General features: G+C 41.2%; 1 protein-coding gene across 1 annotated transcript in view; it reads left to right on the top strand.

Annotated features, from left to right (window-relative positions):
* Positions 1 to 25,362, top strand: part of LOC112105649 (neuronal acetylcholine receptor subunit alpha-7) — a 165,420-nt gene that overhangs the window by 1,320 nt on the left and 138,738 nt on the right. The window contains exon 2 of the mRNA XM_024198519.2: positions 312 to 451. Within this exon, the coding sequence (XP_024054287.1) occupies positions 312 to 451 (140 nt within the window). The remainder of the gene's footprint in view (positions 1 to 311; positions 452 to 25,362) is intronic.

Here is a 25,362-nt window from a genome sequence, read left to right as displayed (position 1 = left end):
CTGAAAGGTGAGACACATCAACCAGAAGTTCTACCTACTAAGTCAGGGAAGAGAAGAGGTGAGTGGTAGCAGTTTTGGGATAAGAGTTTGCTATGGTAATTAATGGAATAGATGTAATACATGAATTATGATAGCATTTCTTGGAAGGAGGAAGTAGAAAATAAAGCTAACGTAATAGCTGATTTGGCTAATGGGAGCAGATTCTGAGTGGAAAGCATTTCTGAGCGCTGCATTCTTTTACATCATGATGCTGGCAGTAGATTCCTAAGTATTTATCAATTTACTTATTCAAACAATTTACTTGTTTAAAGTGTCCCTGCAAGGAGAGTTCCAGAGGAAGCTCTATAAGGAGTTGCTGAAGAATTACAATCCTCTGGAGAGGCCTGTGGCCAATGATTCCCAGCCGCTCACTGTCTACTTCACTCTTAGCCTCATGCAGATTATGGATGTGGTAAGTCTTTAACATTACAGGATGCTATTTCTTTAAAAGGCTAAGTATTACTGCACCCAATTGACTTAGCCATGGAAATATGACGGTGATGGGTGGATGGTAGAGCTTCTTTGGGAAAGCACGGGTAACTCGGACAGTCCAAAGCCAAGTTTTGACTGATTCATTTTTAAAAAAATAAATCAAGATTTTAGCTATGTCAAATGTAAGTCTCTTTCTGAGATCTATTCAACCTCCTAGATATTCACAAACCTACCAATTCTCAGAACAGATCGCTTTCAAAGAAAGAGTCAAGGTTTCTTCTTTGCTTTATTCTATTCCTTAATTATACTTTGATCCAATGTGAAAACGCTGTCTTTTGAAAGAGATGTAAAACAAAGATCCTGATTACAGTGGCTGTTAAAGAACTCGTGGCACTTTTTGGTGGTGGGGTATCCGGCCAAATCTCACCTTGGATCATTGCATTTTACATTGCTCCTGTATCTTAATTTAGATAAGCTGTTCTTCATGTCCTATCCTAAACTTTTATGTAACTGTGTGCTGTTAATTAGCTGCTATGTTCCACGCCACAACTGGCTGCATATCCATGGTGAATGAAATGATTCCTGTGCAGAGTTTGTTATATTTGCATTTGTGAAATGACAAAACTGCTGGGAAAAATCCCATGAATAGCTAGAATGTACCACATGAGGTCATTGATATGTGATATTGGGGTGGTTATACTTTACTGTTCACCACATCATTCATTTTTATTAGATTTGAAGTCATTTAGTAAAGAGGTTAGTTATTTAAAAACTAATAGTTAACCTCCAAATGCCATAGTGTCTCCAGCAGATGTTCAAAGTAAAAAACATTAGGAGCAGCAGAATCAATAAACGGATGGGATTATACATGACAGATACTTGTTATTTTTTTATTTCCTTACAAGCTGCCGATTGGCAAAAGCTAGTCATTGTTGATTTACTATCAAAAGGTCAGTACATTGAGAGCTGTGCAGGCTTAAATGTTCATAGTCTCTAGTAAACATCACTTTTAGGGTGCAAGTTTTAGATTTCCAAGATCTAAATGGGAATCATGATAGGTATTTCCAGTGTGTGATTTATTATTCACGACATGAGTATAGCTAGTAGTAGGCAAATTTTTGTGTCTGTGCAATTAAAGCCAACAAGTAAACCTATCACTTATATTCTAGTTGTGGCTATTGTCATAATAGTTTTAATACATGGCACATCAGAACATAACACTGGCCATACTGGGTCAGACCAATGGTCCTTCTAGCCCAGTATCCGGTCTTCCAACAGTGGCTGGTGCCAGGTGCTTCAGAAGGAATTAACGGAATAGGGCAATTTATCTAGTGATGCATCCCCCTCCAGTCCCAGCTTCTAGTAGTCAAGTTAGGGACAGACAGAGTGTAAGGTTGCATCCCTGACCATCTTGGCTGATAGCCATTGATGGACTGATCCTCCATGAATTTATCTAATTCTTTTTTTAATCCATTTATACTTTTGGCCTTCACCACATCCCCTGGCAATGAGTTCCATGGGTTGATGGTGCATCAACCTGTGGAACTGGTGGGACACTGGATAGGAGGACAGAAATTACAGGCAGCGTGTCTCTAGGCGCATTAGGGAGGGAAGGATGGGTGTTTTATGTAGGCTGGAATAGGCAATTTGAAGAGGCACTGGCAGGTTAAATTTGCTGCATAATTTAATCTCAGACTGTGGCTGCACCTGCATGGGCACATAGTATCGGGAGAGGTCAACTATGATGTGGGTCAGAAGCACAGGCACAGCAGTAGACTAGTGCTGTAGATGGTACTACCTTCCCTGTTGGACGGTATACAGGGCGATGGTATTAGTAGTAACTGTTTGTTATGGTAGTGCCTAAGAACCGACCAAGAATGGGGGCCCATTGTGCTAGGTGCTGTACAAATCCAGAGTTACAGACTGTCCCTGCCTCAAAGAGCTTACAGTCTAAATGGACAAGACAAGCACCAGATGGGGAAAGGGGTGTTAATCAGAAGCATAATGAACAATGTGATGGCAGCAAACGTGTTAGTTCCACATTTTTTTGGGAAGTGGGGTGGGCTTAATTAGGAGGGGATCAGCTAAATGGAAAGAAAAATGAAGGAAGAGAGCTCCCTGAGGAAAGGGGGACGGGGCAGGGGACAAGAGGGTAATAGGGGCTGATGTAGATGGAAGCTGAGTTGAAGGGAGTGGGAAGGAGAGGTTGGAGCAAACAGCCAGTCAGTGCAGGCAGAGGAAGTCCACTCAACTGTAGAACATTCCCTGAATGTCCGAAGGCCCCTGCATTGGCTGCTTCTGCAGCTGTTCCTACCAGCTGGAGTCTCTGGCTGGTTCCTCTCAGCAGTTGTTCCCTAAGGACACGTGGGGAGGGAGAAGAGGGGAGAGGAGGAGAGGCACCACTTGGGTCCTAGTGCCCCCAGAGTAGAGGAGGCATCTCAGCTCAGTTCTGGGTCCAGAGAGATGCTGGGGAGGAAGTGTGGCCCTGACTGGATTCTCTGGCTCCCCGTGTGTGCTTTCTGCACCTACTTACTTATTTAGATTTCATCTCTTTGTGCCTTCCTGCCTTGATAGTTCCAGAATTATCAGAAGAGCTCAGCACTCCTTATTGGGGCCAGACTTTCAAAAGAGTTCAGCACTCTGGATGATGAGCACTTGAAAATCTGGCTGCCACCTCTTCTGGTCTAATATGTAATTATGTACAGTTACAAATGCAAACTTCAACATGGTGCAAAGTACCTTAGCTGAACTCCAAACAGACTTCAAAAAAGCCTTCCACACCATTGATCTAATTTCCAACATGGCCTCTAGCTGCAGAGTTCCTGCTTGAGTATGTGCCTTCCCTTGCAGGAATTCGGACAGTGCAGCACGGTCCCCTCCATACGCTGTGCCTCTCGTACAAATACGTTTGTGTAAAACCTAAGACCAATCAGAGTGTTTCCATACTTTTTTAATTCCAAAAGTAAGTTTTGTTAAAAAAAGAAAAAGCAAATCAGTGCCCCCTTTGCAGTGCATTTAACCCATTTCAGCATTATGCTGATGCCTGAGAACCTGAAAGTGAAATTGACAGGGAACTGGTCAGCTAGACAATAAGAAAACTGATTAGTCTATATTTGTTTGAGCTGAAATACAGAAAGCAAACAAATAGCATGAAAAGATGAAAGAAGTTTAAAAATGATTTATTTTAATAATTAAAGGTGCTGTTTATAACAAAATTAATTACATTTAAGGGCTTTAAAAATATAGACCATATATGATGTAGCCTTACTGAAGTCAATGCAATTACACCTGGAATTAATTTGGACCATATATGTTAATCTGTGTCTACACTAGAAAGGGTTTGCCAGTAGAGCTGTACTGGCAAATCCTCCTAGTGGCGATGTAATTTATATCAACAAAAGAGTTCCTTTACTGCTATACTTATACCAGTTCTCTGAATGAAATAAGCTATGCTGTGAGGCTTTGTCACTGATATAACTGCACAAAGGCTGGAGTTTTTGCCAGCATAGCTATGATGTTGAGGGGCAAGATTTTCCCCCCCACACTCATAATCGACATAGCAATGCAGGCAACACTGTTAAGTGTAGACCGAGCCCCAATGAACTCTAATCAGAGTGCAAATAGTTGGATACTCAAATGGCTAAAGGTCAACAGCTAGTGAACTTCACAGAGTTGTCATTTCTTCTGGAGTTGTCGAGTATAATAAAAAATAATAGAAGGAAAAGGCAAATATCCATTTATCATTAGATTGAAAACTCCTTTCTGTACATTGTTGTTGTTTTTTTTAATTCAAACAACAACAAGCCAGTGACACTGTAGTTACTCACTGTAAAATTGATTGCATCTCTCCCTCCAAGTGTTGGGATTGACAGGCATGGGGAGAAGCCAACCAGGCTTCACAATATAAAATAAATGAGTATTCTGCATTTTCAACAAGAATCAAATACTGAAGGGAATGATGAGTACTCGTCACAACAAATTACTTAATGAGCTAGTAACAAAATGTGCCACCAACATATTTCCTGGTGACTAATGCATTCACTTTACTTGGCTCACTTAGTGGTGGATTAAGGGTGCATCTCTAGTGCACCGGACTGGACACCACCTCTACAGGAGGCCCTTTAATTTCCCCTGGTGAATAGAATGTGCAAGCCCACAGCCCAGCTTATTCATCTCACTTCTGTTTTCTCCTACACAGGGGAAAGAGGCAGAAAGTACTTCCAGCCCCTCTGCCACAGTGGGGGTTACTTCCTCACAGTTTTTAATGGTCCCTGAAAGACCCAGTGAATGCTTCCCCCTGTCCCCCGAGGGTACTGAGCCTACTGAGTCCTCTTTACTGCTGTGCTTATTACTATAGAGGCTGACATCAGCATTAGGTAGAGAGGGAGCTACTCAGATCTTGTGGTGGTGGTGGATTGAGAGATGGAGTTAGCACCAGGCTTTATGGGAAGAGTGGTCACTGAGGGACTGCAAGAAGCGGGAGGGGAAACAAGGGGACCATGCCAAGAGAGAAGCCAGGGAACAGTAGAAAGGACAGATGCTGGGAAACTGGGAGGTCTGTTAAGAAGAGGAGAAACGGGGAAGGCCTGGAGGGGATCAAGAGGAGAGATTGGGGAGGATTCTTCAGAGGAAAGATGGGATTTGGGATGGGAAGATGAGTGGGAGATGGGACGGGAAGAGTCAGTCCTGTGGTTGAGTAGAGGTGGGCGTGGAAGGAGATTTGTGACAATTTATTTCTAACAGTGCAGGTGGGTTCTGTGTACCATTTGGTCTTCATTTCTCTGCTCACCAATAGAAAATCATTGCATGCACCTCTGTGCACTGAAATCTTTATCTTGTGTTGTCCAACTCGTCTTTTTTTCCATATTGTACCATCCTCAAGTTTTAAGGGGAGGAGGTGACAGTCAACCGGAACTGGTTTTTAAGGGCAGATACAGATTAATATTTTCCCATAGACTTTATTTTTGTTTCACCTTTTTTGAAATGGGAATTGCCAACCACTTTGATAAAGGGAGTGAAAAATAACCTGCTTTCTCTGTGACTTGTCATTTGCTGAAATCTTATTTTGAAACTTCTTGTGGCACAGCAATTTAGGATGGGCCAATGGGCTGATATTCAAATTCAGAGGGCCTGTTGCATTTGGTAATTTTGGGATCAAGACAAACAAACTGGAAATAAAAGGAGTAAGAAATGAACTATAACTTACAGGAAAATGGGAGCAATGGGAACATTTCAAGAGCAGAGGGAGAGGAGAATTAACTCCCCCCTTTTGTATTCTGGTATCTGTACCCGTTAGTGGCAGTAGTAGAGGAGGGATTCCTAGGTGGGTAGGATATAGTAGCATCAGCAATGAGCATGTTTAAAAGATGTGGAGTATGCCTTTTAAAAACACAGTCCTTTATGTAGACTGTTCTTATACTACCTATCCCCAGAGATGGAAACATACTACTACCATAAACGGCTATGCTTCTAGTCCCATCCTGCCCTCCACACTCCCTAGTATACGCATTGGATGTGAATTGAAATAATCCTGTATAACATGAAAAGCTGCCAGTGTATAAAATCTCACACAATATATTTTATGAAATCTATTGAAAATATATATTTTCCCCCTGGGATAAATCAGGGTGTTTTTTAAACATGACTTGGTTATCTTATTTTTTCCTACCTTCTCTTACTTTTCACACTATTGTAAGTCTGAGCCTGGAGCTACATAGGAATGTGATATGAAATCGCTGCCTAAGACTATAGGGGCAAATTTTGCCCTTCCTCTGTAGTGTTCAGTTGAAGTAGGTAGAAAAACTAGTGCAGTTCTAAGTCTATAAAAGACACTCAGAAAGGAAATATGGTAGCTGAACAACATACAGTGATGATGGCAGGAGTTTTTTGTTCCTCTTATGAAATTTCACAATGGATATATTTATGTTTACTGTGAGATAACATGATCTAGAGAAGCTTTTCCAAAAGACCTCAGGGACACCACAGACTGTCATGAGACATAATGTGAAAACTCTAATCAATGAATGCCAAATCAGCATAAGTCCCCACTGTAGACTTCTCAAGAGAGTCAGGAAGAAAAAGTTGGAACATCTGAGATGCTATACTGTTCAAGTACTATCTTTTATGGTTTTTTATTTTTTTTTGCATCTGTAGAGGTTGCAGAAACAACATTTAAAAACCCTTGTCCCATTAAACCCATTCAGGTCCCTTTGCCCTCTCCAACAGGACTCTCTGATACAAGAAAAAATACTTTAGATGAAGTTTAACAGAATTATTGGCTATTTGCTTCAAAGCATTTCCTCTTCCATGCTGTACTTGTCTCCTTTTTTCCAGCCCAAACAGAATGAAGAGTTGAATTCATTTGATTGAATGTTTTTGCTTGTGCTGTTTTCTTTCAAAACTAACATTTTGTGTCTGGGAGCTTGTTGCTTCAAGGCATTAGTGGTCTCCTTCCTTGTTGGTGTAAATATATCCTAATGGCATCCATTGATGTACTTTTAAGTCCCAGATCAGCAAAGTATTAGAATGTGTTTGTTGTCATTGAGACTTAATCTGGTGCTTAAGTGCTTTTCTGAATTGGAGATATAATAAGGTTTTGTCAATGTTTTCATTATAAACCGTGAAGTGGGAGCATTTGGAGTCTGTGTAAGGGGGTGAGATATCTTGTCTCTGTCCCTTTACATTGGACTGGAATTTTGTATACAAGTTATCCCTGTCCATGCAGACTTTTGTTAACTAGGTGAGACATTTGAAAGTTAGGAATACAAGAATTGCTGTACTGGACCAGACCCTGGCTTATAAAGCTAGGTATATGCTTTCTGGTAGGGTCCAGTAATAAGAGCTTCAGTAGAAACTGGGACGTTTTAGTTTGCAGATGTTTGTGTGTATACTTCATTCTCTTTTGAGATGCATGGGTTTAAACCCCGTATGTTTTACTTTAAATCTAGAGTTTGTACACAGTATCTCAATGTAAAACTCAAGAGTTTCTCCTGATTTCACATAAAATTCATGTACCTCTTATAATTTCCAAGCAAAACCAAATCAACTTAGGTGCTCTTAAAACTGAGCCAGATTCATAACCTCGGAGAGTCTCTAGCTAGACAAAAATGGTCTCTGTTTTAGATGCTATAGCAAAATCCTCAACCAAGTGAGCTGTGTCGTTTGTGGTTTTAATTGCAACCATTTCACACAAACATAGTATTGCTGTTCGGCACAAACATCAATATTTTGAAAATGTGTTTGGTTTTTTTCCTTTTTTGATGGATAAATTTATTTTCAGTCTCGCTTCTTTTGATATGAAAGCAACCATTTTGTGTGGAGTATTTTCATGATTTTTTTCTCACAACTATTAAATAGCCTGTTAACTAGGTACTGTTGAACTGTTCTAATTAACCTGAGAGATGACTCAAACTTTTGCACCAAATTGAATTAAACCTCCCCATCTGCCAAATATTTCAGATAAATGTTTCACCCCATTATTTTTCATTTTCTCCTGCTTCTGGTCTGTTTCATTTCTACTCCGGACTGAAAGAAAAATGCTGAAATATTGTTTGTGAATAGTATCTCATGCAAATGTGTTCTTGTTGGCTTTTCAGTTCAGTTTTGCAGACAAAATATATAAAAGGATCCAGACTTCTGGCAGCTTATCTCCGCTGAACTGAGGATTGCTCATCATACTTTCACTTCTGGAAACATGGCTATACAAAGCAAAGGCTCTGGTCATGCAAAGGCTTGCACATGCTAAGTTTTACACACTGTGAGTAACACCATTCATTTCAATAGGGATACACACCATGCTTAGTTAAGCCTGCATATATGTCTCTGCACGATCAGGGCCTAAGTTAGATTACAAATCATTTGGATCCAATAAACAAATATCAGTGTGAAATATTATGAAATGTTAAAAGAAAATCACACTCTTATTCAGAGAGAACAATGAGTTCTATAAAACCAATCACCCATCAAAGAAAAGAGGAAAGAAAAATAAATCTGGAAGAAATTAATAAAATGGAGCTGAATCAACAGGAACATTGAAAATGGGTGCTAAGGACATGCATAAGCTGCTTATCAAGTCTCAACAGCTTCTTTCGCAAACAGTAGCTCTGGGAGAAGCTCATCAAATCTGCATTGTTCTTTGTAATTGTTAGCATTCATTTGTGGACTTTAGAAAAAGTCTCTCTGAGTCTGTCTCTGCTCTCTTTTCCCTGCTCTGTCCTCCTCTCTCCATGCTGCAGAGAAAATGTGCAACCCTTTCATCTCCTTGAAGACATTTCTAAACGACTATAAGTTTTCCTTGGATTGTAGTAGATTGGAACAGTGCTGGAATATATTTTCCAATAGTTTTAAATGAATTTGGTGCTCTTGAAAGTTACTGGATTGACAGAGGATATGTCTACACTGCAATTAAAAACCTGCAGCTGGCCAATGTCAGCTGACTCGGGCTTGTGGGGCTCAGGCTAAGAGCCAAGGAGCTGTTGAATTACGGTGTAGACATGCAGGCTCAGGCTGGAGCCTGGGCTCTAGGACCCTGCGAGATGGAAGGGCCTATATGTGCTTCTTAATTATTTTACTTTCTAATTTACGGCTTGGCTAATAATTTTGCCTCTGTTTCCTGTTCCCAGTCACTCTTCTCAGGCTATGCTGTTTCTTGAAAGAGGCCTTAAATAAATTCAGTATGTTATAGGATGCACAATGGTGAAGAACAAAGGACTACTTTAAACTACTTGCATAAAGGAAAATAAAGGTCACAATGTTTCTTCTTTTGTAAAACTGTTTCTGTATTCATTGGACTTTGGATCAGGCCCTTGTCTATGAACATCAGGACTTGTGAACTCTCCTCTCAATGTCCAGGAGAGTGGCTATTTTGCAATGGGTAATGTGTGTAGAAAATTGCCTCAGAGTAACTGTACCAAGAAGAAAAATATTTTCATTAGTTATCAGCAAAGCAATTCATATATCTAACATTTTTCTCATATCCTTTGTAAGGCCCTGCTGTTATTACAAATAGAGGGGTCACACGACTTCCTGTGTCATAAAAAGATTTATTGAATACTTATTATTACGGTAGGGCAAAAGGTCTGCTCTGTTCAGTCACTTGAGATCATCTGCAGAACTTCTTGTTAACAGGACAATAGGTTCACGATTGGCATGAATGTTCAGTTCTTAAAGAAACACTACTAATGTATATATTAACTGTTTTACCTAGAGCAATAAATCCTCACAAGATACAGCATCCAGATTTTGAGGGGCCTAGGGAACATTATGTGCATATTCAACCACTGTATTAAACCATAACCATATCACAATAACACATCAGCTCTTTGAAGCAAGGGCCATCTCTTTATGTGTTTGTAAGTACAATGGGGCCCTGCCCTCTAGCTGCTACCACAACAGAAATAATAAATAATAATGAACACAATAAACAAGAAAATAAGAAGCGTTCCTAAGATTTTGTGCAGGACTTTAGTCATGTAATTAATAATAATGAGAGCTACCCAATTAAATCCCTTCATACTACTTTGAAAATGTGGAGCTAATGCATTATGGGCCAGACTCTGCAACCCCCTTGCATTGAGCAGCACTTACTCACACCACCCAGTCCCATTGCCTTTATTGGGACTATTGGTGTCCATTCAGCATGAGTAAGTGTTGTAGAATCTGGCCCTAAAAAGTTGGTAGTACCACGATGTTACCTTGATGCAAGTCCACTGATGAGCTCCTTTTTCAAGATAAGTGCCTGCTTTGTAAAATTCTTCAATGTTAATTATTTTGTTTTAATTTATTTTTTGGTGTCCAGTAAACAAAGGCAAGTATTAAAGATACTTCCTAGCTTCCTTCTAAAACAACAAAGTGAAAACTCACTTCCTGTATTCTCTAATCTAGGATCTCAGTATTTGAGGTTCCAAGGAAATCAGGCTACGATTAGGATTGGTAAATGAGACTTTAATGCTCTGAGGGCATTGTATTCTTCTGTATATTAAAAAATGAAACAGTGGTTTGTAACCTATCATCTTTACATACTATAGCTCAAAATACATTATCAGTAAATGTAAGTCAAATAATTATATATATGACTATATAAATTACAGAAAAGTGGATCAAATTTCTCCAGCACTCATCTTAAAGCCATAAAAACATTTTGTGATTAATAATGGGGGTGGTGGAACTCTGTATTATTTTCCAGTAGTATAATTAAAATACTTAGTCTTATCTAATACATATAGTCTCTGTTCAACTCTGGTTGTTATATGTAGACAATATTCAGAGACATCATTAGGAAAAAAACTAGAAAAGTGGTCTCAAGGCCTTTTGATTTTAATGACTTAATTCACCTGGTTGCCGATCTCTGGACAAATCATTCTGTCCAATTTTTCTAAATAATAGTTAACAATTTACCAGGAAAGCTTTGTTCTTGCTAGAAAGGTTATTCCAGGCCCCTGGTCGATTGCATTCTCTTGCATTAATGTGGCAGTGCTGATAGAAATTTCACTCAAGTCAGATTGTATAGATGTTCAGTGTATGAAAATTCAAAAGTTCAGAAATTTGAAAGTGCAGAAAGCTTCCTAGCATATATTTAAGAATGAAAGTGAGTTGGTCCATATTTGAAACATAAAAATCCTGGTCAGTCCCATATACACCAGTTAGTGTGAAAATCTGTAAAGCCAACAGTATTCCATAATCTATATTTAATTGTGGCTTATTCCTGCATCTCAGAATTGACACCTAGGTCAGCTAAATAAAATGTAAGCTCATTTGTGAAACATATTTTCTTAGAGAATCAAACTCTTTAAGCATTGAGAGAGCATTTTAGTTTGGAGTTGGCTGTGGGACAGTTGTATCATCTCCTAGCAAATTTTCTGGGAACAACTTCAAGAACATTAAATTAAAATCAACACAATGGTATCTTTTCCCTCAGTGATGCATTAGGAACCCTGCCGTTGTCAGCAATGGTGTCGGTCCCAAGCCCGTATAAAACAGGAAGGTGCTGCAGTTGGGTTTGTGACTCACTCATGTAAAACCTTATTGTGAGGAAACAGTTCAGTTAAATCCAAATTTGAGGATGGTAGGTGCAGTTGGAGCCAAAACCCAAGCATGACAGATCTCAGTGAAAGCCGAAAGAAAGCTGAGATCTTGACTCATCGAATCCTGATGACAAAATCTGTAACAAGAGTAGACATATGGAATGGGCCTACTTTGTATAGTATTGGAAACCGGGCACAAGTTACATGAGGAATTAAAAAATACCCTTTGAATGTGCTTGGCATCAGTGAGACAAGATGGACAGGGAGTGGCAAGATGGTGTCTGATGGTGCTATTGTCTTATACTGAGAAAGAGGAACACACACAAGAGGTGTAGGAGCTATGCTGGATAACATCACAGCGAAGACTGCTGGCTTAGGAGCCAGTGAATGACAGATTAATAACAGCCAGGCTACAAACAAGACATGTCAAGTGTACAATAATCCAAGTATATGCACTGACAGATGCAGCAGGCAATGGTGAAAAGGATACGTTCCATGAACAGGTGCCGCAAGTATTGCCTAACTATGATATCACGTTGATTATAGGCCACTGCAATACACAAATTGGCAACAACTTTATTGGCTTGGAAGAAGTCATGAGTGGGGCAATGGAAGGCATCCAAAGTGATAATGGCAGACAGCTCTGTGGCACAAAGATAGGAGACAATCTCTTCCAGCACAAGAGGCTTCACTAGCTGACACGGAGATCACCAGACAATGCAACTGTCAACCAGATATCTCTTGTTTGTATATCTAAGAGATGAGTGTGACGGTTCCCCCCCCCCCGGGTGCCTCCCGGAACTGGGGTACCCCTGAGCCCTAACTGAGTCATAGCAGCCATTACTTACCGGCCAGCTAAAATGTTTACAGGAAGGCTGAGCTTTTCCACAGATCATTGTCTTTGTTGATGAGCCATTAGCACTATCTAGCTTCATCATTGTTGTACCTGAAAGGCGGGCTGAGGATGTTTTTGCAGAGTAAACGCATTTCAATATTCATAACTTCAGATACAAAAATGATACATGCATACAAATAGGATAATCATATTCAGCAAATCATAACTTTTCCAATGACACCTTACATGACCCATCTTGTACAAAATGCATCATAATTATGCCATAATCATATAATAATCATACCCCCATAATGAATGTGGGGTGTAGTGTCACAATGAGCATCTTCTTTGGGGGATATCAGAGTTAGCACAGGAGCTGATGTTGGCTCAGATAATTATCTTTTAGCAGCCACATTAGAACTTAAACTCCAAAAGATCACAAAGGTGTACAAAAAGTGTTATAGCAATAGAGAAGTTCAGGGATAAAGAAATGCAGATCAGACTTCAGATTTCATTTAGGAACCATTCCAGTGTTTTACAGGACCAGGCTGATGAAAGTCTGGAAGAAGGTGGTAGTCAAGACAGCAGAGGGAAGTAATGGGCTTCCAAAGAGGGTGGAAGAAAGATGCATGTATTGTATCTGGAACATGGGCAGTGATTGACAATTGGAAAGCTCTGAAGGCAAAAAAGAAACAGCGTGAGGCACAGGTAGAAGTCTTAGAGGCATATGAAAGATACAGAGGAAAAGATAAAGAAGACATGCAGGAAAGATAGAAACAACAAGGAGTCCGGTGGCACCTTAAAGACTAACAGATTTATTTGGGCATAAGCTTTCGTGGGTAAAAAACCTCACTTCTTCAGATGCATGGAATGAAAGTTACAGATGCAGACATTATATAATGACACATGAAGAGAAGGGAGTACCTCACAAGTGGAGAACCGGTGTTGACCGGGCCAATTCGATCAGGGTGGATGTAGTCCACTCCCAATAATAGATGAGGAGGTGTCCATTCCAGGAGAGGCAAAGCTGCTTTTGTAATGAGCCAGCCGCTCCCAGTCCCTATTTAAGCCCAAATTAATGGTGTTAAATTTGCAAATGAATTTTAGTTCTGCTGTTTCTCTTTGAAGTCTGTTTCTGAAGTTTTTTTGTTTAAGAATAGTTACGTTTAAATCTGTTATAGAATGTCCAGGGAGATTGAAGTGTTCACCTACTGGCTTTTGTATGTTACCATTTCTGATGTCCGATTTGTGTCCATTTATTCTTTTAGGTAGGGACTGTCCGGTTTGGCCAATGTACATGGCAGAGGGGCATTGCTGGCACATGATGACATATATAACATTAGTAGACGTGCAGGTGAATGAGCCCTTGATGGTGTGGCTGATGTGGTTGGGTCCTCCGATGGTGTTGCTAGAGTAGATATGGGGATAGAGTAGGCAACAAGGTTTGCTACAGGGATTGGTTCCTGGGTTGGTGTTTCTGTGGTGTGGTGTGTAGTACTCAAATGGGAAATCTCCTGGAGCTGACAGAATTTAAGCAGAGGCACTGAAGGTGGGAAGTGAACATCTGATTGACTACCTAACAAAACTCTAACAAAATACAGGTGAAAGAACAAGTGCCACAAGATTGGAAAGATGATATCATTGTGGCGTTGTCAAAAAAGGGTTGATCTTATTTGGTGCATGAACTGGAGATGTATTATACTGCTATCAATCCTACGTAAAGTATTGTCTACCATTATGCTGAATAGAATGAAGAAGGCAGTGGATGAAATGTTGAGAGGAACAGGTGCACCATGTGGTGAACTGATATTCACCCTTTGACAGATCATCGAAAAAGCTACTCTTTGGCAAAGACTTATCTTAATCAATTTTATTGACTTTAAGAAAGCATTCAGTAGTGTCCACAGAGATCCGCTGTGGGATACCAAACAAGCTGATCAATGTAAGCAGTAGACTTGGTGATAAAACAGACAACACAAGACATTGTGGATGGTTTAAAATAGATTAGTGGAGATGAGTTACATGAGGTTGACTTTGCTGACAACATTCCTTTTCTAAGTATGATGAAGAATGGAATGACTGCCCTTACATCAGAGGTTGAACAGGAAGCAGCAAAAATTAGATTGAAAGTAAATGCAGAGAAAACTCAGATTATAATAGTAGGAAACTGGAAAACTGTTGCAAAGGTGTACATGGATGGAAAAGAAATCGAACAGGTAGAAGAATTCTCCTTCCTGGGGAGTGTGGTGACATTTGAAGGTGGCTGCAATAAAGATATTCATATGAGATAAGGAAAAGCAAACACAGATTTTGGAAAAATAAACAACATCTGGTCAGAGATCTCCATACCCAATTAAAGGTTACATTATACCATGTGATTGTACTGAGCATGCTACTGTGTGTAGCATAGACTTGGCTGATAAGGACTAACAAAAAAGGAGGCTGCCCATCACAGATGGCTGAGGAAGATATTCCACATTTCATGGAAAGGCAAAATAACAAATGTGAGAGTGAGAGAGCTGACAGAGCAGGACATGTTAGAAAATATCCCAGAAAGAAGGCTTGTGGTTGGGACATGTACACCATATGGTAGATAGGAGACATGTTAAGTAAACACTGAATTGGGTACATGAGGGAGGAAAGAGAAAGTGAGGAAGGCCAAGGAAGAATTGGCAGAGGATGGTGACAGAGAGATTGAATGATCTGGCATCAGCTGGGAAGAAGTACCGCAACTAGCGATTGACCGTAATCAGTGGAGGAACTGGACTGCCCATTGTGTCAATGGCTCAGAAGGAACTAAGGTCTAAGGATGAATTGGGGATTTTTCAGGTGTACTTTAGGTAGTTTTTATTTTATTTTTTTCCTGGGAATTTATCAGTGTTTATTACCACAACAACAAAAACAGGTGAAAATCAGTGCAAAAGCCTATTAATAATTTTTCTGGGTAAATATTGGGGTTTATTTGAAAAGTTTTCAGTAGATTAATGCTTTGAATTCTGTTCATCAATATGGTTAGCTGCAGAACTCAAAACACAATACCACCTCTGAGTTTAAGAAAACAATATATCTCTAATCCCCAAATACATCTTTTCATTTCAATAAACAGTTTACTGTTGTACACTTAGAACTATTAGCCTATAAATATTTACATTTAATAACTGGGCCACACCATTTGCAGAGCATCCACTCAACTTCATCCTTTTCTCCTGTTTTTGTTTTCTTAAAACTTTCGGATACCTGTACTTCCTTGTGTTCTGAAACGTATTCTGATACAGATTTTCATTTTCTTCCCATTTTAGTGTATCATATTTAAACTGTTATCTGCTAACAGCTTGAAATACGTATGTGGTGGGCGTGAGATTCATCAGTACGTTCAGATGCGCATGCACTTCAGAGCTTGCGTGCATGCCTGTTTGTTTATGTATTAGTCTAGAAGATACACAAAACAGCCTTACTTCAACAGGCAGCTTTGCATATACAGACAGACTAATGTATGATCGTAATACATGTATCTCATGCAATGTATTGTATTTTCATAATAAAACAAGTTATTTTTTATATATTTGAATGATACAAAAGTAGGGTGAAAATCTGAAAAAACTGAATAATACTTTTTGTAAAGCCCAGGAATTTTTCGGTAAAAATCAGTTTAAACTGAAAACAAAGGGGTTTAATGATAGGACTCCATGAACCATGAATGCAGAGCCCCCATTCTCTGTCAGGAGATGAGGCACAAAGGGTGGATAGTGACTCTTGATAGTACTAGGGCATTAGGGCTTGTCTGGGTTTCAAGCCCAATAAGTGTAAAGAAAGAATGTATACAGTGACGTGGATATTACCCTAGTGTGGTGGAAATGATGCATTTTCAGAATTCTAGTTGAAATGTGCATGCTCAGAAGGAAAGCACATGGATGATTCTAATATGTACTATAAATAGCATAATTTGAATTGCTCATATAAATAGAGTCTAATTCCTCATTAAACCCATCAATCTCATAAATAAGGTTTCCTATACCATAATAAATGCATGCAAAACATATTTGTAAATAAGATTAAATCAAAAGACCTACAAAATCAAAGACCTTTGCATTGGACATTGTTGGCTTTTGTTAGTTCTTTCATTTTGGGTCAGTGTGTACCCCAAGGAATACTCGAGACCATAGTAAAGGTGGGTGAAAAGGAAAAACAGTGAAAATATATCCTGAGTTTGACAGCAAATCAGCAGACTGAATGAGTGTGTTAAATAAAAGTAAATAAACAAAATTCTATCGTCAAATACTTTGTCAAAATTATTTCTTTGGTCTTCAGAATTCCAGCACCGTGGTAGGGGATGTGAGGCTAAGGTCAATAATTAAGCTAGGTTTTAGCTGTGCTTTGGCAGCGATTAAAGTAGGATGGAGTGAGCCAAGCACAGCTGTCTACCAAAAGGTTCTAGGTGGAGTGCAAAGCTTCCATTGAGAAGTCATCATTTTCAAAAGTGACAAGTGACTTTTTGTGTGCCTCATTTTTCAGTGTCCAACTTGAGGCACTTAAAGGGGCCTCATTTTTCAGAGTTCTGTGCTCACCACTTGCTAAAAATCAGACTGCTTAAGGTGCCTCTAGTTGGGTAAACAAAATGGAGCCACCCCAAATAGTTACTAGTTAGCCTCTGAAAATTTAGACCATGGTGACTGGATAATGCAACATCAACTGTAGGGTGTAAATTAGGGTAGAATTTGCCTAATATGGATAAATCTTGCCTAACCAGAGAAATTAAAATATCATAGACATGTAGGGCTGGAAGGGACTTTGAGAAATCATCAAGTCTAGCCCCCTGTGCTGAGGCAGGACCAAGTAAACTTAGACCAGCCCTGAGGTCACCAGGGGCTTTTCTTGCGGCCATAGCCTCTTGAGTGGTAATTGAGGGGGGAGGGGCAAAACAGCGGCCCCTCCTTTGGGGCTGCCAAGAGGGGTTGGGCCCTGCCCTCCTCTGGAGCCACAAATACGGAGGAGCAGACAGCCGGTGTGTGTTCCCCACCTTCCCAGGGGCAGTGGGGCTCAGGCTTCTGGCCTCAGTCCTGGGGTAGTGGGCGACAGGCTCCGGTTGCATGGCAGCGGGCTCCTGCCACGGACTCTGACCGTGGGACTTCGGGCTCTGGGCTTGGGCTGCGCAGCGGCGGGTTCCATCTCCTGGCTGCAGGACTCCATCCCCAGGCTCACCATCCCCCTCATGGTCCCTGCTGCCTCCCTACCCACCTCCCCATTCAAGGCTTAACTTGTCCCCCAGCTTGCCAGGGCTGAGTAAGTCTGCTGTGAAAAGTGATATTTGCAAGTTTGTTAATATCACTTTTCACAGCCTCCCAGCTAGCTAAGGGATCTGCTGCTGTGAAAAGTGATATTAACAAACTTGCAAATGTCACTTTTCACAGCAGCAAACTTACTAGCTAGCAAGTCTAAAAAATTCAAACAAAAAGCAGAAGAAACAATAAAAAAGGACAAGAACATGCAAAGCACCTTATTTGTGTTTCTGTTCTGTTTAGGTCCAGTAAAGAATGGAGACAACTGTACGTTATTTTTATTATTGAGTCTTCAAAAAACCCCTAATTAATAAATTACTATGATTTGGACATGTATATGTGCATATTTATTTGTTTTTTCTAAAGTTAATTAAATACTTCAAGAAAAATTGTCTGAGCGGCCACCAGTAAGAGGTGATGTCTGCATTCTGAGGCCACCAAAAAAATTGTTGTGAGGCCCTAGCCTCTGTTTGCCAGAAGCTGGGAATGGGTGACAGGGGATGGATCACTTGATGATAACCTGTTCTGTTCATTCCCTATGGGGCATCTGGCATTGGCCACTGTCGGAAGACAGGATACTGGGCTACATGGACTTTTGGTCTGACCAGCATGGCCATTCTTATGTGTTTGTCCAACCTGTTCTTAAAAAAGCCTCTAATGATGAGGATTCCACAACATCCCTTGCAAGCATATTCCAGTGCTGAACAACCCTTATATTTAGAATATTTTCCCTAAAATCTAACCTAAATCTCGCCCTGTTGAAGATTAAGCCCATTACTTCTTGTCCTACCTTCGGTGGACATAGAGAACAATTGATTGCTGTCTTCTTTATAAAAGCCCTCACTATACTTGAAGATTGTGACAAGGTTCCACCTCAGTCGTCTTTTCTCAAGACTACGTTTGTGCAGTTTTGTTAACCTTTCCTCATGTCAGGTTTTCTAAACCTGTTATAATTTTTGTTACTCTCCTCAGGATTGTCTCCAGCTTGTTCACATCTTTCCTAAATTGTGGCACCCAGAATTGGACACAGTTCTCCAACTGAGGCCTCACAATGCCACTTAGAATGGGACAACTACCTGCCATGTTCTGCATATTACAACTCTTGTTAATACAATAATCATGTTAATACATGTCCCAGAAATCTCTCTGGTTAGGTAAGATTTATCCATATTAGGCAAATTCCACCCTAATTTATACCTGTGTAATCTGACTCAGGGTGGAATTTGGTTCATTGCTTTCAGAGAAAGAATCAGGTCATGACCTCTGTCCACCTTTTATGAATGGAAAGCAGGAAATTCATGGTGAAACATGTCCCATATTTTATGAGAGGGAGCGGGAATTTGGATCTGGGGTTTTGATTTGAGCCCATCTCTAATTTTGACCCAAGATTTTAACTTCTTCTTCTTGTTCGAGAGAGATGTCTCTGTGGGTGCTCCACTCCAGGTGTTGGTGCATCTCTGTGCCTTCGCTCAGAGATTTTTACAGCAATACCTGTGCAGGCTGCACATGTGCGGTGCCTGCCTCACGCGCCAACTGTGCCTCAATAGCACACTTGTGCAGCTGGGCTCTCCAGTTCCTTCTCTACCATCGTGGCCTGAGCTGGAGCTCAGCAGACTCGCTCAATTTTTCCCCCACTTTAGCTAGTTTAGTTAGTTTTTACATACTTTTACCCAGTATTTAGTTTGAATTCTCCTTTTCCCATTCTTGCCAAAAAAAAATTTTTCCCCCCCTTCCCGTTTTCCTGTCAGTTCATACTATGCCTGGCTCACCAGATTTTAAGAGATGCACTACATCCAGAGATGCCATTCCCATCTCGGACAGCCACTCTCAATGTGTTCATTGTTTTGGGGAGTCCCACGTCCCCCAAAAATGTGCCCAGTGCAGTAAGTTAAAGGCCAGGGCATGAAAAGACAGAGACCTGAGGCTCAAGTTAATCTCAAAGGAGAAGTCCCTCAGACCTGCCTCCGACCCAGGTGCGGAGTCCTCTTCAAGACAAGGTGCAGCTAGGTCAGTAAAGGATAAAAAAATGGCCACCTTCCTTGCCTCACAGAGACCAATTGCTTTCCAAACGATCTCCGAGCAGGTCTGTCTCGGTGCCAACCGCTCTGCGGCTTAGCATGTATGATGCTCCGGGCACCTCCGGCACTGCCCGTATCCCGGCTGCTGCTGATACGCACCGCTCCGGCGCTGAGGCTTCAGGCTTAAAGTTGCCTGCCTCTTCTCATACGGCACCGATTAGCACTGCAAAAGACCCAGTGCCAACTCAGCAAAGCCTGCCCATGCCACAGCCAAGTACGATTGTTGCCGCGGCACCAACACCTCAACCACCCATGCCTGGCCATACGGCACAGCAGCACTCGGCATCGGCCGACCCCACGGCACTGCCGTCGCCTCCAACACAATATACTATAGCTGCAACTACCTCAGTACTGCAGTTCATTCATTCAAGGGATTTGCTAGTATCACTGACCCCAGAATCCCCGCTGCTCGGTGATCTCTCACCAGAACTATCAGCATGGTTCCGACAGCTAACCGTTATTCCCTCTCACTTCTCTAGTGATGAGGATGATGATGTTCAGGGATTTTTTTCACCATACCATTCCTCCCCTCTTCGCACTCCTACTAGCATGGGACCAAGGAGACCAAGGTCCTCATATTCCAAGGACCTACCACCCTGGTATGGACACCCGTGGATGGGACCACCAGTGCCATGCCCCAGACAATGGCATTACAGGAGCCCATGGGGATCATACAGGAGACACTATAGTGACTGACACAGCCCCAGAAGAGATGACAACAGATCTCCTCCTGAGCCTGTGCATACTTCTGCGACTAAAGGACAGGAACAATCTGCAACCCTGCACATGGAAGAGGGGGCACCTGACACCTCTCCAACCAATAATAACTCATCGCCCTCACCGGACGAGGCTGTTATGCCCCCACCTCCAACAACAGCAGATGATTTTACTCATTTTCAGGACCTCTTCAAAAGATTGGCTAACAAACTCAAGATTACTCTGGAGGAGGTGTTGGAAAATCACCACAAGCTGACCAACATATTACAACCTTCCAGCACATCCAAGATTGCCCTCCCTATTAATGCAGCCATTATGGACCCTGCCAAGAATATCTGGCAAACACCAGCAATTCTAACCCCTACCTGCAAACGCTCAGACCAGAAATACTATGTCCCATTCAAAGGCTCAGAATTCCTTTTCACACACCCAGCACCAAATTTGCTGGTAGGTGAAGCAGCCAACCAAAGGAACAAACAGCAGCATTTGTCCACCCTTGTCCACTCCCTCTGACAAGGACAGTAAAAGACTAGACCCACTCGGCTGAAAAGTTTATGCGTTATCTACACTGCAATTCAGGGTGGCTAATTACGTGGCTCTACTGGCCAAATATGACCACAGAAATTACAGGAAACTCATAGACTTTATTAATGACATCCCAGAAGACAAGAAACAACAATTCAAAGCCGTAGTCTCTGAGGGACAAATCATTTCTCACACAGCACTACAGGCTGCCCTTGATGCTGCGGATACGGCTGCCAGGTCCACCATGACGGCTGTTGTTATGCGTTGGGCTTCATGATTTACATCTTCTTTCCCACGTGAGATTCAAAATACCATGGAGGATCTCCCCTTTGATGGAAAGAAGTTATTCACTACAAAGACCAATGAAGTGTTGCACACCATGAAGGACTCCAGAGCGATGCTCAGATCCCTAGAAATCCAGACACCATCGACTAGAATGAGACAATATAGGTATCAGCCTTATCAATGCCCACGTTGTCCGGCCTACACTCAACAACTCCAGAGATTATATGATCAACAAAATCAACAACGCCAGAGACCTAAGCACCAATGACGACGCCCCACACCATCGGCACTGTCCCAACCCCTCCACCTAACAAGCAGATTTGAAGCTATGGTCAAGGGTATAGAAGACCTCCCACCCACTCCAGCGGTCATTCTACCTACCCAGATTTTTGCGCACCGTTTGCTCCCTTTCTACCACAACTGGCAGGCCATCACTACGGATTAATGGGCCCTAGAAGTCATCAGATTGGACTACTCCATTCCCTTCCTGTCTATACCCCCCCCCCCGTCCCTCTTTAGGAACTCTTCTCATGACCACTTGCTACACCGAGAGGTACAACATCTCCTGCAAATAGGAGCAGTGGAGACAGTGCCCGACCAACACAAAGGAAAAGGGTTTTACTCCCACTATTTTTTAACAGAAAAGAAAGATGGGGGATGGCCATTTGCAACCTCAGACGACTCAACAAGTTTGTCAAAAAGCAAAAATTCAAAATGGTTACCCTCACAACCATAATTCCAGCACTGGAGCAGGGAGACTGGTTTTCAGCCCTAGACCTGCAGGATGCCTATTTTCATGTAATTGTACATCCTGCCCACAGGCATTTTCTCAGATTTGTTATGGGCTCAAATCATTACCAATACAGGTTCTGCCCTTTGGCCTCTCAACAGCACCCTGCGTTTTCTCCAAGATTCTTGCGGTGGTAACGGCTCACCTAAGGAAAAAAGGAGTGATAATTTTTCCTTACCTGGATGATTGCCTGCTCAAAGTGCAGACTTTCGAGGAGGCCGTTCAAGCCATACATATGACCATTGACTGTTTCCAGGATTTTGGCCTACAAATAAACAAAAATAAATCCACACTGACTCTTACTCAACAACTGGAGTTCATAGGTGCACACCTCGACTCCATAACCAGACTTGCATCTCTCCTGCTCAACAGATTCAACATCATAAGGAATCAACGTCTGTGGCTTTCCTACGTAACATTTCCCTCGCAGATATTTGCAAGACTGCCACTTGGACTTCTGAGCATACATTTGCAAAACACTATGCTCTTACTCAAGGACTCCTAACTGATACTCGTAAGGGCTGGGCTGTGTTATCCACAGCTTTCCTACCAGATCCGAAGTCCCTACTTCCTTAAGAGACACTGTTTTCAGTCAACTGGAGTGGAGCACCCACAAGGACATCTCTTGAAGAAGAAGAGGAGGTTACTCACCTGTGCAGTAACTGACATTCTTCAAAATGAGTGTCCCTGTGGGTGCTCCACTACCCATCCTCTTCCGCTCTGCTTTGAAGTTGGAGTGGTCTCCATTGTAGAGATGGAACTGAGGAGCCCGGCCACGCAAATTGAGACACAGTTGGCACGTGAGGCCTGTGTGGGTACTGCCGTAAAAATCTCCAAGCGAAGGCGCAGGGCACACCGACACCTGCAGTGGACACCCACAGGGACACCCATCTTGAAGAACATCAGTTACTGCACAGGTGAGTAACCTCCTCTTCTTCCATTTTCCTTTTGGGATACAATTGTAGGCAAATAATTTGCAATGAATTAACTAATTAGCAGTATTCATAGAAGCAAAGTACTTCACTTCTTTACATTTCCCAACTATGTAGGTATGGATTCTCCATTAATTCAAAAAGTATAGCAGTTAACACATCATCTTTATAAGTGGGCATTTAATAATATGCCACCTGTGATTGAGGAGGTTTGAAGCCTTACTGTGAAAATGATTAAGGTCCTGGAAAAAAGAGATTCTTTAATGATGGATTGCTATAGAGTACAGGGATGAGAACATAAAGCTTTCACATTTTACATAGTACCTTTTACTAAAATAACAGAATCAGCAAATTCACATGTCTTACAGTCGTTATTAATAGTCACCATAAAGCAGCTAATAAAATAAAATTACAGCATTGGATGTAGTTTCTGTGCTCTGAGCCTGGCTAGCTCAAGTAGTCTTCTACATAACTGGTAAGTCAAGAATGTTTTGGGATTGAAATAAACATTCAATGGAAAAGAAAGTTCAGAGTTATTGTTCTTCAGTTGTTTTTTAAAAAAGAGAACAATGGAGACTAAGTACTGTTTTATGTTGCAGCCATTGAACAGTAAATCAAATTATTATGTAATACACGCTGCATAGAGAAAACAAAAACTTTTCTCTTTACATATATGGACCAAATTCTACAATGTTACATCCCTGCGGAAGTTAATGGGAAATAGACGAGTATGTGAGGGCTGAATTTTGTCCATGTTTGATTTTTACAACATTCCTGTCTTCAACTGGTGTAAGTCTGTGGGGGTCAATGGAGCTACATTGATTTACATCCGCTGTGGATCTGCCCCTACATACTACTATGTTCCAAAAGTAGTAAATAAAATGTTAGATACTCTCCTTTTAATTTAAACTTATATGAACTCTTGCAGAAAAGGATATACTATGATAAGTTATTACCGTGCAACTTATTGATATAAAAAGTGATGATGGAATATGAACAAACTACTTTCAATAGAATGTCAAGAGAATGAAAGAAAACCCTTTTCAAAATTATAGACTACTTCTCCAATAGAAGAATTCAAATCTTAAATATTATAACCAAACATGGTACTTATTTGAATTAATATTGTGTCTTCTGAACAGAACTTGTTTGCCTGTCAGTCTTCAAACCAATGCTTCTAGTTTTTAGCTTACATATACTTGGAATGAGACAGTGACAATGTACTCTACATATAAAAGCACTAGCATATGGAGTAGCAAAAACCAACCTCTTTATGTTGTTGAAAATTAAACATGATTGCTCCCTAAGAATAACCAGAAAGAAGAAGAGTTAGACTCTCCCTTCACTTACATCTGTGTCACCCCATTGATTTACATACAATTAATTGAAGGCAAAATTTAGCCTAAAATGGGAGGCACCAAGAGCAATGATTCTATTTGCAGAAATATAAAATTAGGGAAATTTAGACAGGTAATCTATCTGAAGTGCTCAGGAAGTGGTATGAAGCCCATAACCGCGTGTCTGCTTACCACTTATTTAACCTTGTTAATGGAACCACCTGCAGGGAAATCAACCAATAAACATCCCTGGTGTCCTGAACCAATGTGCAGATTTACTGCTAAAACAGCTCCATGTGGTGTTTTAGTGGCTTCTTGTTTGTTCAGTTGTTATAACTAAGGCTAAGCTTTTTGTCATGGTCCATAAAGAAAAATTAATGGAAACCCTTGACTTGTCCCTGACTTTTACTAAAAATATCCATGATAAAATGGGAAGGGTCTGGCCAACTGCGGGGTGACTGGGAGGTCCAGGGCCCCCTGGGGGCAGGCTCAGAGCTCCAGGGTCCCCTGCCCCCTCTCCCGCGGAAGCCGGGGAGCTGCGGAGATCCCCCTGCCCCCTCCCCACGGCGGCCGGGGAGCTGCTGAGTACCCTTACTGCCCATGGCAGCTGCGGGTACCTTACAGCTCCCTGCCACTGCGGGAGGCAGCGGGACCCTGCAGCTCCCAGCCGCTGGGGCTGAAGTCACGGAGGTCTTTGGAAGTCACGGATTCCATGACGTCCACAACCTCCGTAACAAAATCGTAGCCTTAGTTATAACGAGGATGTTTCTGAGGTTGGCAGCCCTAGAAATGTTCCCTGAAGAATTCCAGAGTTACATTGTCTAATTCAGTGGGAGAAACAGGCCTCTTAATCAGGTTGATGCTACAACAATATCACTAAATGCTAGAGCTGTTGATTAATCGCGGTTAACTCAGGCAATTAACTCAAAAAATTAATTGTGATTAATCGCACTGTTAAACAATAGAATACCAATTGAAATTTATTAAATATTTTGGATGTTTTTCTACATTTTCAAATATATTGATTTCTATTACAGAACAGGATACAAAGTGTACAGAGCTCACTTCATATTATTTTTTATTACAAACATTTGC

This window comes from Terrapene carolina, unplaced genomic scaffold, assembly GCF_002925995.2.
Source record: "Terrapene carolina triunguis isolate 2854851 unplaced genomic scaffold, T_m_triunguis-2.0 Scaffold67, whole genome shotgun sequence".
NCBI classification, from domain to species: Eukaryota; Metazoa; Chordata; order Testudines; family Emydidae; genus Terrapene; species Terrapene triunguis.
The sequence above is the reverse complement of the archived record's forward strand: the minus strand, read 5'-3'. Positions and strand labels throughout refer to the sequence as shown.